The 12,204-nt window shown below is 44.3% G+C and overlaps 1 protein-coding gene across 13 annotated transcripts in view; it reads left to right on the top strand.

Moving 5' to 3' along the window:
• LOC108430243 (unconventional myosin-IXb) overlaps positions 1-12,204 on the top strand; it is a 125,182-nt gene that overhangs the window by 30,090 nt on the left and 82,888 nt on the right. For 12 of the 13 annotated variants that reach the window (XR_005131527.1, XM_037545386.1, XM_017702603.2 and 9 more), the window contains exon 2: positions 7,355-8,251. Coding sequence is in view for 12 of the 13 variants with exons in the window: in XM_037545386.1 (XP_037401283.1) it covers positions 7,415-8,251 (837 nt within the window). In the remaining variant the exon portion in view is untranslated. Of the gene's footprint in view, positions 1-498; positions 597-7,354; positions 8,252-12,204 lie in introns of those variants that run through there. The other variant, XM_037545385.1, reaches the window with a different exon arrangement.

Here is a 12,204-nt window from a genome sequence, read left to right as displayed (position 1 = left end):
GTAAAATTTAACAGAGAAATTTCTCACATTTGTGGGTTTCTTTGGTCGCTTCTTCATCCGTCTTTGTTGGTCTTTTTTTTTTCTCGTATCACTCTGTCTGGAGTCTCTGAAAAACCTCCATGTAACCTCAACACTTCACCCCACCCCTCTATCTCAACAGCTGGCACACCCTACCCCTAGACGTGAAAGCACAAAACCGAGGGTAGGGGCGAAGGGTGAAATGGGACTGGGCCTGAATATTTGATAGAAAAGCTGCTGTAATTGAACACTGCAGCCAGATAACTCCACTTGACTCTTAATGCATGACAGCTGGAGCCTTCTGCTCTCTAGCCTTTTATGTCCAGATCATGTTGTTTTGCAAGTTTAGCTCTACTGTCAGCTGATCTTACAGTAAACGCAGACGCTTCTTCCTTCCTGACCAAACAGACCAAGTTAGCGTGCAGTTAGTTTTCTGACAGTTGACGCATGCACATTGCAGCAAGCCATGCCTGAAGGTCTTTTTGAGGTGAAGCTGGAGGACCTCTTCGAGTTTCTTTTGGTCAGCGCAGCGGAGAGCAGTCCGTTTCACGTTGTAGATGGAGCTGCTTTGGCTGTTGGTGAGTTTGATCAGAGATTGACGTAAACAAGTCTATTAGAAAGAGCCTTGCAATGGGGAACTTGCCGTATTGCTGTTGATGCACTGCAGAAGTGGCCGCCTGTGATGCGGACGTTTATGGCTGATTTAATTCTAGGCGTGATAACACCCCCCCCCCCCCCCCCCCCCCCGCCCCGGACATGTTGTTAATTGTTATTTTCATGTATGTAATTATGCAAGAAGAATAAGAAGAGTGAGTCTGAGAGATTTTGGAGGTGGTCAAGACGACTTGCTGAAGTGCAGGCCGAGCATCAGAACGGGGAAGAAAGGGGATTTAAGGGGCTTTGAACGTGGCGTGGTTGTTGGTGCCAGACGGGCTGGTCTGAGTATTTCAGAAACTGCTGATCTGCTGGGATTTTCACACACAACCATCTCTAGGGTTTACAGAGAACGGTCCGAAAAAGAGGAAACATCCAGTGAGCGGTCAGTTGTGTGGACGAAAATGCCTTGTTGATGTGAGAGGTCAGAGGAGAACGGGCAGACTGGTTCCAGATGATAGAAAGGCAGCAGGAACTCAAATAACCAACCAGAATCTCTGAGGAACGTTTCCAACACCTTGTTGAAAGTGTGGCATGAAGAATTAAAGCAGTTCTGAAGGGAAAAGGGGGTCCAACCTTTTACTAGCAAGGTACCTAATAAAGTGGCCACTGAGTGTATGTTGCAATGCGTTTCGTACTTTACTGTAAAAGTGGAATTCCACTAAAATTTCCATTCACTTCTTCCATGGCTGTGACAATTAATGCAAGCTTGTTTGACAAATGTGGTATTTGCAGAGTCCCAAACGCTGCCTGGCGGTAAAGTCACGCACATTCGCGAATCAGCTGCACAGTCATAGGTGGCCCATGTGGGCTGTGCCTGCATACGAGATAAAATCGAGCGGTTTCGCTACCAAGCGATGTAGCAGTTCATGTTTCTCACGCTAGCATCACCCTCTCCTCTGCTCTGCAGACTATTAGCAGAAGCTTTTGTTATCTTTTCCTGCTTTGTAGCAGAGAGAGGATGACGTGTGCCCCCTCGGCGCTCTGTTATGTAGTGTAGGGATACAGTTGCTATGCCGATGTTGACCCTGGTGACGCAATGGCTCTGCGGCTTTGTCTTGTGTATTTATAGAGATGCAGTGTGTCTAGTGAAGATGAGGGGGCTGACTCGCAGCAGCATATTGCCTGCAGCTGGATGACCACAGCTTCCTGCGTTCCTCTGCTCTCCACGGTGTGAGAGGACACGAGCTGAGTGGAGAGGCGTGTTGCAAATAACTAGATTAGACTTCGCAGTTTGATCAGTTGAGGTAGTCAAGTGCCATCTACAGTTCTCTTACTTCCCTCACGAGCAAAGTTAATGTTAATTATGGATAAAAATAGTGCATCTTTTACTACAGTGGGCAGAAGGCTTGAGCGATGATGGAAGATTTACACAAACAAATATTGTCTGCAAAGTGATGAACAATGTTATTGTGATTTGGTTGTGAAGCAACACATGAGCAAAACAGTCTGAGCCCATAGCATCATGTGGTGATCTGTGTGATGGTGTTACATCTACCCTACAGATACAAACCCAGATGGTGTGTGACACTCTTAACGTCCAGTGGTTCTCTGTGGCATGCTGGCCCTTCTTCTGCGAAAACTTGTCCGTTTTCCTTTTTACCTTCTGGAGAGCAGGTCTCATGTACCAGGCTTTAGGCTACGTTGACACAGCAGGTAAAAGTGGCCCGAGTCTGATTTTCTCACCAAGTCTGATCTTTTATTTATTTATTTTTGGGTTTTTTTTGGCAGTTCAGATTATCTTTTAAATGTGATCTGTATGCGACATCAGTCTGAACAGATCAGCTCCTAAACTGACCCACATGCGCAAAAGAGCACCGCTTCATGTGGCTCGTCCAGAGGTAAACGGTCATGACGGACAGCTTCACCAGCATCGCATGAGCGATCATGAAGTTCCAGTGGACTCATCACCCACAGTGAGTTCGAGTTCGCCGTGAAAAGGACGCTTTATTCAGCCGCGGCACCTTCTTTGGTTCGTGTCCTCGGATTCTTTAACCGCTGCACCCTCGTTCTCCGGCTGCGTTCGGCTGCGGGGAGTCTCGGCTATTTTTCGGTACAGAAACATCAGCCTAAATATTTGAGTCACAGCAGCGCGAAATCATGACGAATGCCGAGTTGAGCTGTTGCACGAATTCCGATCTGGCTGTTCAGACTGAGCCGATTTGCCGCAGATCGGATGCGTTTCGGATTTCAGTACCACATATGAAAGAGTCTCAAATCGGAACTGAAAATGTCTGATTGTGTGTTTATCTGTTCACACTGACACTCAGACTCACATCTGTGTCACATTTGAGGAAAGAGATCGGATTTGGGCCACTTTCACCTGCTGTTCTGTCTGTAAAGCCCAAATTAAAGCGCAGTCTTTTTTGATTGTGTACATTTTGGGTCTAACTATAAATTAGAGTGACTGCACAAAATAAATGGCTAAACAAAGGCAAAGCAATAAAACGATGTAAAAGAGAAGGAAACGATAATAATATTGGAATAAAATTTGCATGATATTGTAATTTTAAAAAGCTGTTTTTAATTATCAAGATGTAACGAGATTCACTTGATTGTGGACTGCCTTTTTAAAAAAATGTTTTTCTTATTTTTTTTAATTATTTGTTTTAGCCTCTGTTTTGAACCTGGAGGTCACCCTATGTGGGCTAAATGAACACACAACACTTTTCCAGCGCTTTTGTTAGTAATATAAATGGCATAAATTGCTCTTTAATGGGCCAAACTGGCATTTTTCTGTTTAAGTGGAAATTAAAAATGTATTTATTTAAATGGAACACCAATTGAAATGTTTGCAAAGTAGGAACAAATATCTATAATTAAAAACAAGCAGGTAGTGATAGAACTACTAGAGCTACAATGATACTGTATCGATATCTGCTTTGATAGTGGCACTTCAACACATCTGTGTGTGTGTGTGTGTGTGTGTGTGTGTGTGTGTGTGTGTGTGTACGTACACACACACACACACACACACACACACACACACACACACACACACACACACACACACAAAAGTATCAGAAGGGAGGACGTATTGGTGCATCCTTGTCTATCTTTATCTGTAACTATCTAGTACCACTGCATCTCTCTTAGAAGAGATTTAAAAGACTGACGGATGTTATTCGGGTTCTGATGCCACAGAAGCAGCAGAGAGAGACGCGTCACCTGTAGAAGAAGGTCTGGTCTTGGGTACAGCTAGTAAATCAGAGCTGAACATAGGAAGCAAGACGAGCAGTGAGGAGACAACTTTTCAGATGTAGTCAGGAAGAGCAGTGGTTTTGTTTTCAGTTTCTTTTTGTAAATATAAAAGCTGTAGTGTTTGCATGAGTAGTCTCGTTGGTTGTGACAGTCGCTGAAGTTTAAGTTCTTCAGTCAAACTTTTTTTTTTTACCAGTTTTTAGTGCATTACAGCTACTTTTGGCTTTAGTACTTTTAAAGTAAAAAATATGAGGTGAGAAGAAAAGCTTCGATTAGAGGGGGCGATATGGAAAAGATAATACTGCACTAATTAAAAAAAAAAGCATTCATGATGCGCGTCACAATACAGGGCGATTCAGAAAGATTCTTCTGATTTTAAAGCACCATATTTTTACAGTTGTGAGGTGCCCTAGAACCAATCACAATCCAATTGTAAGACGGGGTCGTAGGGTTTCTGGCTCCTTCAGTCTGAGAGGAGATGAGACCCCCGAGTAGAAAGCGCTCTGCATTCTCCACGTCAATCAGAGTGAATCCGTCAGAACTGTGCAGTGTGAACGGCTCAGAGCGTTCGTCGTTGGTTCCTCAGCACTGGATGATCTCCGAAAATCCCACTGAAAGAGCCGTGAGTGCAGCGACGTCCGACACGCTCGATCCAGCATGGGATGAGTTCGACTGTGGCGCTGATGTCGTCCGTACAGCTGGAGGAGGTTCAGACTGAGACCTTGTACAATTACATAATAAACTTTAAGCTCATTTACACCGTTTACAGCTCACTGCACTGATCTGTGACGACTTACAAGGGAAATAATTCTGAAATTGGATGAACCTTTTTGAATCACTCTTTTTATTTTTTCTGACATTTTGATCAGTTTTAACAGAGAAAAAAGAGCCAGTAGAGCTGCTTCGTAAAAATACTATCAAAAACTGTGAACACAGTGACTTTTACTCAATATTTAGCACTAAGTTCAGTTAAACTGGACTAATTTTGCTCTCTTTGTAATGAAACATGCAGATCACGATAATTATCATATCGCTCCAGTAACGGCTACTGAAGAAGTGGTTTTGTTCCATCTTTAAATAAAACATGGACTGGGTGCAGGTTTATTGTCCTGACTCCACTTTGTCCGGGCGATGGTGCGTGGTGAAGCTGGGTGGTGTCCTAAATCGCTAAACTCTGAAGAGAACAAAACCTTTCCTCCTGCTCTGGCAGCGTTCCGGCGTTCCATTCAAACCAGCAGTGAGCTGTCATTACGAGGAGCCGGGCCTGTAGGTCCTTTTGAGGAAAAACTGTAAGAGTTGGAGACGTCGTAATCGCCGAGCGTCTTTTGATCAGTGTGGCGGCTGAAATTGGTGAGGCGGGCAGTTTTCCGTTGTGGATGCCGCTTCTTTGATGTGGTGGCTTGAGAGTTGGATCAAGGGATAGTGTAAACAAGTCTGTTGTAAAGAGACCTCCAAAGAGAACTTGCTGTTTCACTGCCAGACGACTCTGAATGTGGCCTTTTCCATTCAAACCAGCTACGGATGCCGTTTTTGTCGGTTACCTTTTTGTTAAGGATCAAATGGCTTTCTCCACACGTTTCATCCCGATTTCGCTCAGTGTGCGCTGGGTGGTGTTTGCGAGCCGGGCTGCACTGATTTTATTACCGCTTAATGTTGAAAATGTCATGGAAACATTGGTAAGTGATCAAAACTAGGCATCTGGGTGCTGCCTAGCAGAGTAAAGTGGAGTAGGACACACCCACACTCAAATTACTAGGCTTTTTTTCCTTTTCCCCATTTATACACTTTTAGGGTTTTCGAGGGTTTTTTTTTAATTGGTATCAGATATATAGTACAAGAAATAGACAGGTACTTACCCAAGACAAGCCACAAAGAGAGGAGAGAAAAAAAAAACAATACTTAAAAGAAATGAACAGACAGTAAATTAGGCAAACAAATAAAGTGAGACGTAAAGAGAATTTTTAATTGTTATAATAATGAGACAGGCTAAGTAAATACAGTGGTAAGATGCACCCACCAGCCACTTTATTGTTCAGTGTACACACACACACACACACACACACACACACACACACACACACACACACACACACACACACACTAACTAACACCACCACCACCACGACATCAGTGTTACTGCAGTGCTGAGAATGACCCACCACCCAAATAGCACCTGCTCTGTGAGGGTCCATGGGGGTCCTGACCACTGAAGAACAGGGTAGCAGAGTATCAGAGAAACAGATGGACTACAGTCTGTAACTGTAGAACTACAAAGACCAGCTATACAGTAAGTGGAGCTGATAAAGTGGACAGTGAGCGTAGAAACAAGGAGGTGCTGATGATGTTATGCCTGATTTGGTGTATTGTAAATCCTTTTTAGTGTAGGTTTAGGCTTAACCTGGATGTGGGAAACCAGCCCAAAAAGTTTAAAAACACTAATAGACACAAACAATGAATTAATTTCTCCACAGCTGTCAAACTGATTTGTAACTGAAGTGTGTAAACATGCTTTGCAGAACGCTGTAGCAGCACAGCGATTTACTTTGGAAATATATAATTATCAGGGGTTTCTAAGCCGTGGTCTAATATCAAAACCAGGAGGCTTTGTCATTTCATCTCTATACAAATACACAGTGAGACAAAACAGCATTCCTCCAGCACCATGACGCAACACAGGAACAGGAACACAGTGCAAAACAATACAGTGAAATAAATATGAAAGACTCACAATAAATACAAAGACAGGGCACAGGCAGAGCACAGTGCTGAGAATATGTGGAGCTCTGCAAAGCAGGATGGAACATCCTGTGACATTAAGAGAGAGCCTAGCATTTCGCTGTGGTCAGAAGAAAACGTCATTTTTGGACGTAACTTGAAAATACAGGTTACCCTTTACATTGTGTGATTTGATGATGAATGGACTAAAGGAAAGTACCTAAAATGACTTGGGGGAGGGGGAGTCTGGTTCCATTGACTTACATTAAAAGTAAAGTAGGTTTTTTACCATTTTGGAGATACAAGTACATCACTGAGGTAGCAACCAGAATAACAGTATTAGAATACAGTGTTTGGCTGACCAGATATATAAATCATATCATTATACGTAATTACAGGAAATATAATTTGCATTTCGCACTGAGAATGACCCACCACCCAAATAGTACCTGCTCTGTGAGGGTCCATGGGGGTTCTGACCACTGAAGAACAGGGTAACAGAGTATCAGAGAAACAGATGGACTACAGTCTGTAACTGTAGAACTACAGAGTGCAGCTATACAGTAAGTGGAGCTGATAAAGTGGACAGTGAGCGTAGAAACGAGGAGGTGGTCATGATGTTACGCCTGATGTGAATCTGTAATTTTGTTTATTTGTGCGTTTTCATAAATTTTCCCTTCTCATGATATTTTAAATGGGCTTTGCTGGCCACTGTATTGGTGCAGTTAGGTTCGCTCATCTAATCTGTGTGTTTTGTCTCATTTAGGTGCTAGATGGTGAGTTTGAAGGCCATGCGTAATGCTCAGACAACTCGCCCAGAGTCAGAATGAGTGTCACAGATGGCGATGGGACAGCTAGCCAAGATGGACGGGCCTACGTTCTTCAGATCTACCCCCGCCTCGCCTCGGAGACGATACCATGTTGCACGCTCAAAGTACGCAAGGAGGCCACGGCATCAACCGTCATCCAGGACGCAGCGGCCAGCCTGGGCCTGGACGCAGCCAAGCGTTATGTCCTGGCAGAGGTGAAGGAGAGCGGCGGAGAGGAGTGGGTTCTAGAGTCCACAGACCTGCCAGTGCACAGGGTTCTTCTCTGGCCGCGGAAAGCTCAGGAAGAGCATCCTCAGAGCGAAGGGTTCTACTTCCTCCTTCAGGAGCGTAACCATGACGGTTCCATCCGCTACGTGCACCTGCCCACTGTGTATAAGGAAAAAGACGCGCAGCGGCTGGTCGCCCGAGGGTTCCTCCCTCCGCGCCATGGGGATTTTGACGACTTGTGCAACCTACCTGTCCTCAATGAGGACACTATCCTGGATAACCTGCGCAGTCGCTTTCAGAAGAAGAAGATCTACACGTATGCCGGCAGCATCCTCGTCGCCATCAACCCCTTCAAGTTCCTCCCAATTTACAACCCCAAATATGTCAAGATGTATGAGAACCACCAACTGGGCAAGCTGGAGCCCCATATATTTGCCATTGCCGATGTCTCGTATTATGCTATGCTGCGCAAACGGATCAACCAGTGCATCGTGATCTCTGGAGAGAGCGGCTCTGGAAAAACGCAAAGCACTAACTTTCTCATCCACTGCCTGACGGCTCTCAGCCAGAAGGGCTATGCCAGCGGCGTGGAAAGGACCATCCTTGGGGCTGGACCTGTGCTGGAGGTAGGTCACACGTTACGGTGAAGTCATTTATGATCCAAGCCTCAACCGAGTTTGCAGAGGCATTGTGCGCGAATTTTTAGATTAAGATTGGATTTAGAGACCCTTATTGGTCCCAAAATGGGGAAGTTTCACCTCCGCAATTTAACCCATCTGTGCGACGAAACACTGCATATGCACTAGTGAAACACACACACACACACACACACACACACACACACACACACACACTAGAGGGCAGTGAGCACATTGTGGGCAGCCCTGTCCACAGCGCCTGGGGAGCAGTTGGGGGTTAGGCGCCTTGCTCATGGACCCCTCAGTCATGCACTGATGGCTCAGGGGATCGAACCCCTGCTTCCCCAACCTCCAGCCCATTTTCAGAAAAATACCACTTACAGTTGGCTGGGGTAGATCTAGCAGGGCAAAGATTTTATGAACTGACTTGTGGCAAAGGGGGCATGTTTAAAATCCCTCAGCTCTTCCGTATGAACCATTCTACTGTGCCACTGTTTGTCTGAGAAGACTGCATGGCTACATGCTTAGTTTTATCAGCCGATTGGCAAAGGGCGTGGCTGAAACAGCTGAACTAAGTAATTAGGAGTGTCCACATACTTTTGGTATATAGTGTATATTCCCAAAGCTACAGTTAACCCACTCAGACCACATCTAACTCTTTAAGGTTGCACAGACTTTTCGATGTGGTTTCGGGAGCTTACTGTAAAATATAGGTCACCATGCAGGCAGCCACCTTCTGAATTCAGCCCAAATGAAATTAAAAATTGACACATCAACATTTGTCATGTGCAGCTAGTAGCTGACATCTGGGTCTGGCTTTCTGATTGCATGAGCCTGATCTCTCTTTAGAGCATTGATTTTTATTTTTTATTTATTTTATTTAACCCTCTACCGCACACATTATGAAAGCAATTAAAAATAAATAAATAAATATTCAATTCACTTTCTTGCTTAAAATGGACCTGATTGTGTGTGTGCAGGGGTCCTTTTTGAAGCCTGGGAAGAAATGATACAGAGCCGTGTTCCCTGAGTTAGCCAGACCCGGCTTGTGGCTGGCCAAGTCCATTCCACTGTCGCACAATGTTGCTTGTAGGCAACAAACATGTTTCTGCAAAAAAAAGAGGGTTAAAAGTGCCCACTAAAAGAGAGCCTGACCAAGTACATGCTCTCCATTCACTTACTCAAACTCTTCCGTTTACTTTTAACCCCATCATTGTCTTTACGACACCATTATACATATTTAAAGTATGGAAAATGGGTTTGTTGCCCTGAGGCAACGTTGTCCAATAGAGGGTTAATCTCATTATTAGCAGCCCAGGCAGCCAGCACTGGACATCGAGCATCGTTAAGTGCAATTTGTAGCTTGTCGGAGGCCAAATCTAATTGTGAATGCAGAGTGAAGTTGCACTTACAGGTTTATTAGATTGTATAACAGAGACTTCAGCTTCTCTGAGAGCGTTTACTGCTGCACTTAGTCATAATTATAGCTCTTTCATGGCAAGAAGCAATTGGCAGTCCACTCTGCTCAAAAAGCACAGCGTACTGTAACTGAAATGGGGGGCCGTCCGTCCTTTTCCTGAACTGTGATATGTCGCATAGACAGAAGTGAAATTTCCCATATGCTGCTTTTCCCATGTGGACTCGGGCACGTGTGGAAGCACAGGATGCAACTCGCTGCACTAAATTAGGGCCACATACTTATTAAAACCTGACGAGTGTAGAAATGTCACAGATATCAATTTTTATTAGCTAAAAATTTCCGTAACCAATAAAATTGGCCAGTATAATTTTGTATAGACAAAATTTTGACACATTACAAAGTTTTTTCAAAGTTTTAAAGTTGGAGATGGGTCTGTCTCGATAGATTCGGTTGATAAATCCAGTAATCCAGCCCAAGAGAACATGTGATTTTGATATTTCCATTCGCAGTGTGTTCGAGCATTCAGCAGTATGGCCAGGCATTTATAAACTAATTAAAATGTCTTAAACTTAATATTAATAAAAAGTTGTCACTAGCCCCTGTAGGCTTGTGTCTACATGGGCTAGTGACAACTTTTTATTAATATGAAGTTTACGAGAGCTTTTTGTTTGAATCCACGTTAAATTGAGCACCAGTTACTTTCTGGCACCTGTGCAGGCAACTCGGTGTAAATGCTGTACTGTAAAGCTGGCGAATAAGAAACCAAATCAACCGTGTTGGAATTCAGACTTAAATGATGATGCAGCTGAAGGAGTCAGGCGGTACGAGGGTAAACGGACTCTCGCTGATGTTCATATCAGGCAAAGAGTAACTACGAACACTAACCGGCCGTTCCGTAGACGCCCCACTACCACAGTCAGCGTACAGGAAAACAGGCTGCAGAAAGGCACAGAGGCGTTTTACCTGATGCATTCATGTTTCTTAGCAGCTCAGAAAAGATTTTATGGTCTTACAATCTAATTTGCAAACTGCAAACTAATCAGTTAACCTAGATCTAACACACCAGCCACAAGCCAACACACTTTCCTGGTTACCACATGATACGATTCACGACAGTGAATCACGAAATGATTCAGTACGATTCACGACAGTGCCAAATGATTCAGTACGATTCACTGTTGTGATGTTCCTCGTAATCATGGCTGCTGGTCTATGCAGTGCTGCCTTTCTCTTTCACTCTGTCTCTCTCTGTGTCTCGCTCTCTCTCTCTCTCTCTCTCTCTCTCTCTCTCTCTCTCTCTCTCTCTCTCTCTCTCTCTCTCGTTCTCTCTCTCTGTCTGCCTCTCTCTCTTGCTCGTGCTCTGTCTTTGTCTCTCTCTCTCTCTCTCTCTCTCTCTCTCTCTCTCTCTCTCTCTCTCTCTCTCTCTCTGTCTGCCTCTCTCTCTTGCTTGTGCTCTGTCTTTGTCTCTCTCTCTCTCTCTCTCTCTCTCTCTCTCTCTCTCTCTCTCTCTCTCTCTCTCTCTCTTTGTCTCTGTCTCTGTCTCTCTCTGTCTGTCTGTCTCTCTGTCTCTGTCTCTCTCTCTGTCTCTGTCTCTCTCTCTGTCTCTCTCTCTCTCTCTGTCTCTGTCTCTCTCTCTGTCTCTCTCTCTCTCTCTCTCTCTCTCTGTCTCTCTCTCTCTCTCTCTCTGTCTCTGTTTCTCTCTCTGTCTCTCTGTCTCTCGGTCTCTGTCTCTCGGTCTCTCTCTCTGTCTCTCTCTCTCTGTCTCTCTCTCTCTCTCTCTCTCTCTCTCTCTCTCTCTCTCTCTCTCTCTCTCTCTCTCTCTCTCTCTCTCTCTCTCTCTCTCTGTGTCTCTGTCTCTGTCACAACGAACCACAGACTGTAGTTCCTTTTTAGAATATTAAAGTGAAAGAAGATGCGACGTGCGAGATCCCCTTCAGAGCGTCTTTCTGCTTTAGGCAGAACTAGAAGTCATTTTCACCTCCGTCAGCGCAGTCATTATCCCCCAGCAGGCTCGGCCTTGGGTCTTATTACAAAACCTGCTTCCTCCTTCACTTGTGGTCAGAGGAGCAGCCTGTGAAAGCGGTCAGTTTGCACCAGGCCTAAACCTCTTACAGGGCTCATATCATGGAAAACTGAATTTTTACACTTTTATTTTTGAAGAGCCCATATCCTGTTTTTTTTTTCCTTTGAAGTCAGCTTATGAAAATGGTGCTTAAAGTACCAAAAATGGTCATTTTTCAACCTTTCTTATCTCTTAGAATTAAGCAGGCTATTTTTTTGTTACTGTACCTTTAAGCCTGATATAAGATCAATAAGCTGTGTTCTGATTGACTGCACCTCATTTAAAAGCACTCGGAGCTGAAACACCGCTTATAACTTAAGTAATGGGCGGGGCTAAACTGCTGTTGGCTAAATAGGTGGGTGTGTGTAAGTGAGCTTGTTGTATACATCATATATCAAACATGAGGTCCGATTGTCAGGATTATAAACATACATCATTTTTCTGCAAGACCCAGTTTTT

This window comes from Pygocentrus nattereri, chromosome 15, assembly GCF_015220715.1.
Source record: "Pygocentrus nattereri isolate fPygNat1 chromosome 15, fPygNat1.pri, whole genome shotgun sequence".
In the NCBI taxonomy this organism is placed as follows: Eukaryota; Metazoa; Chordata; class Actinopteri; order Characiformes; family Serrasalmidae; genus Pygocentrus; species Pygocentrus nattereri.
The sequence above is the reverse complement of the archived record's forward strand: the minus strand, read 5'-3'. Positions and strand labels throughout refer to the sequence as shown.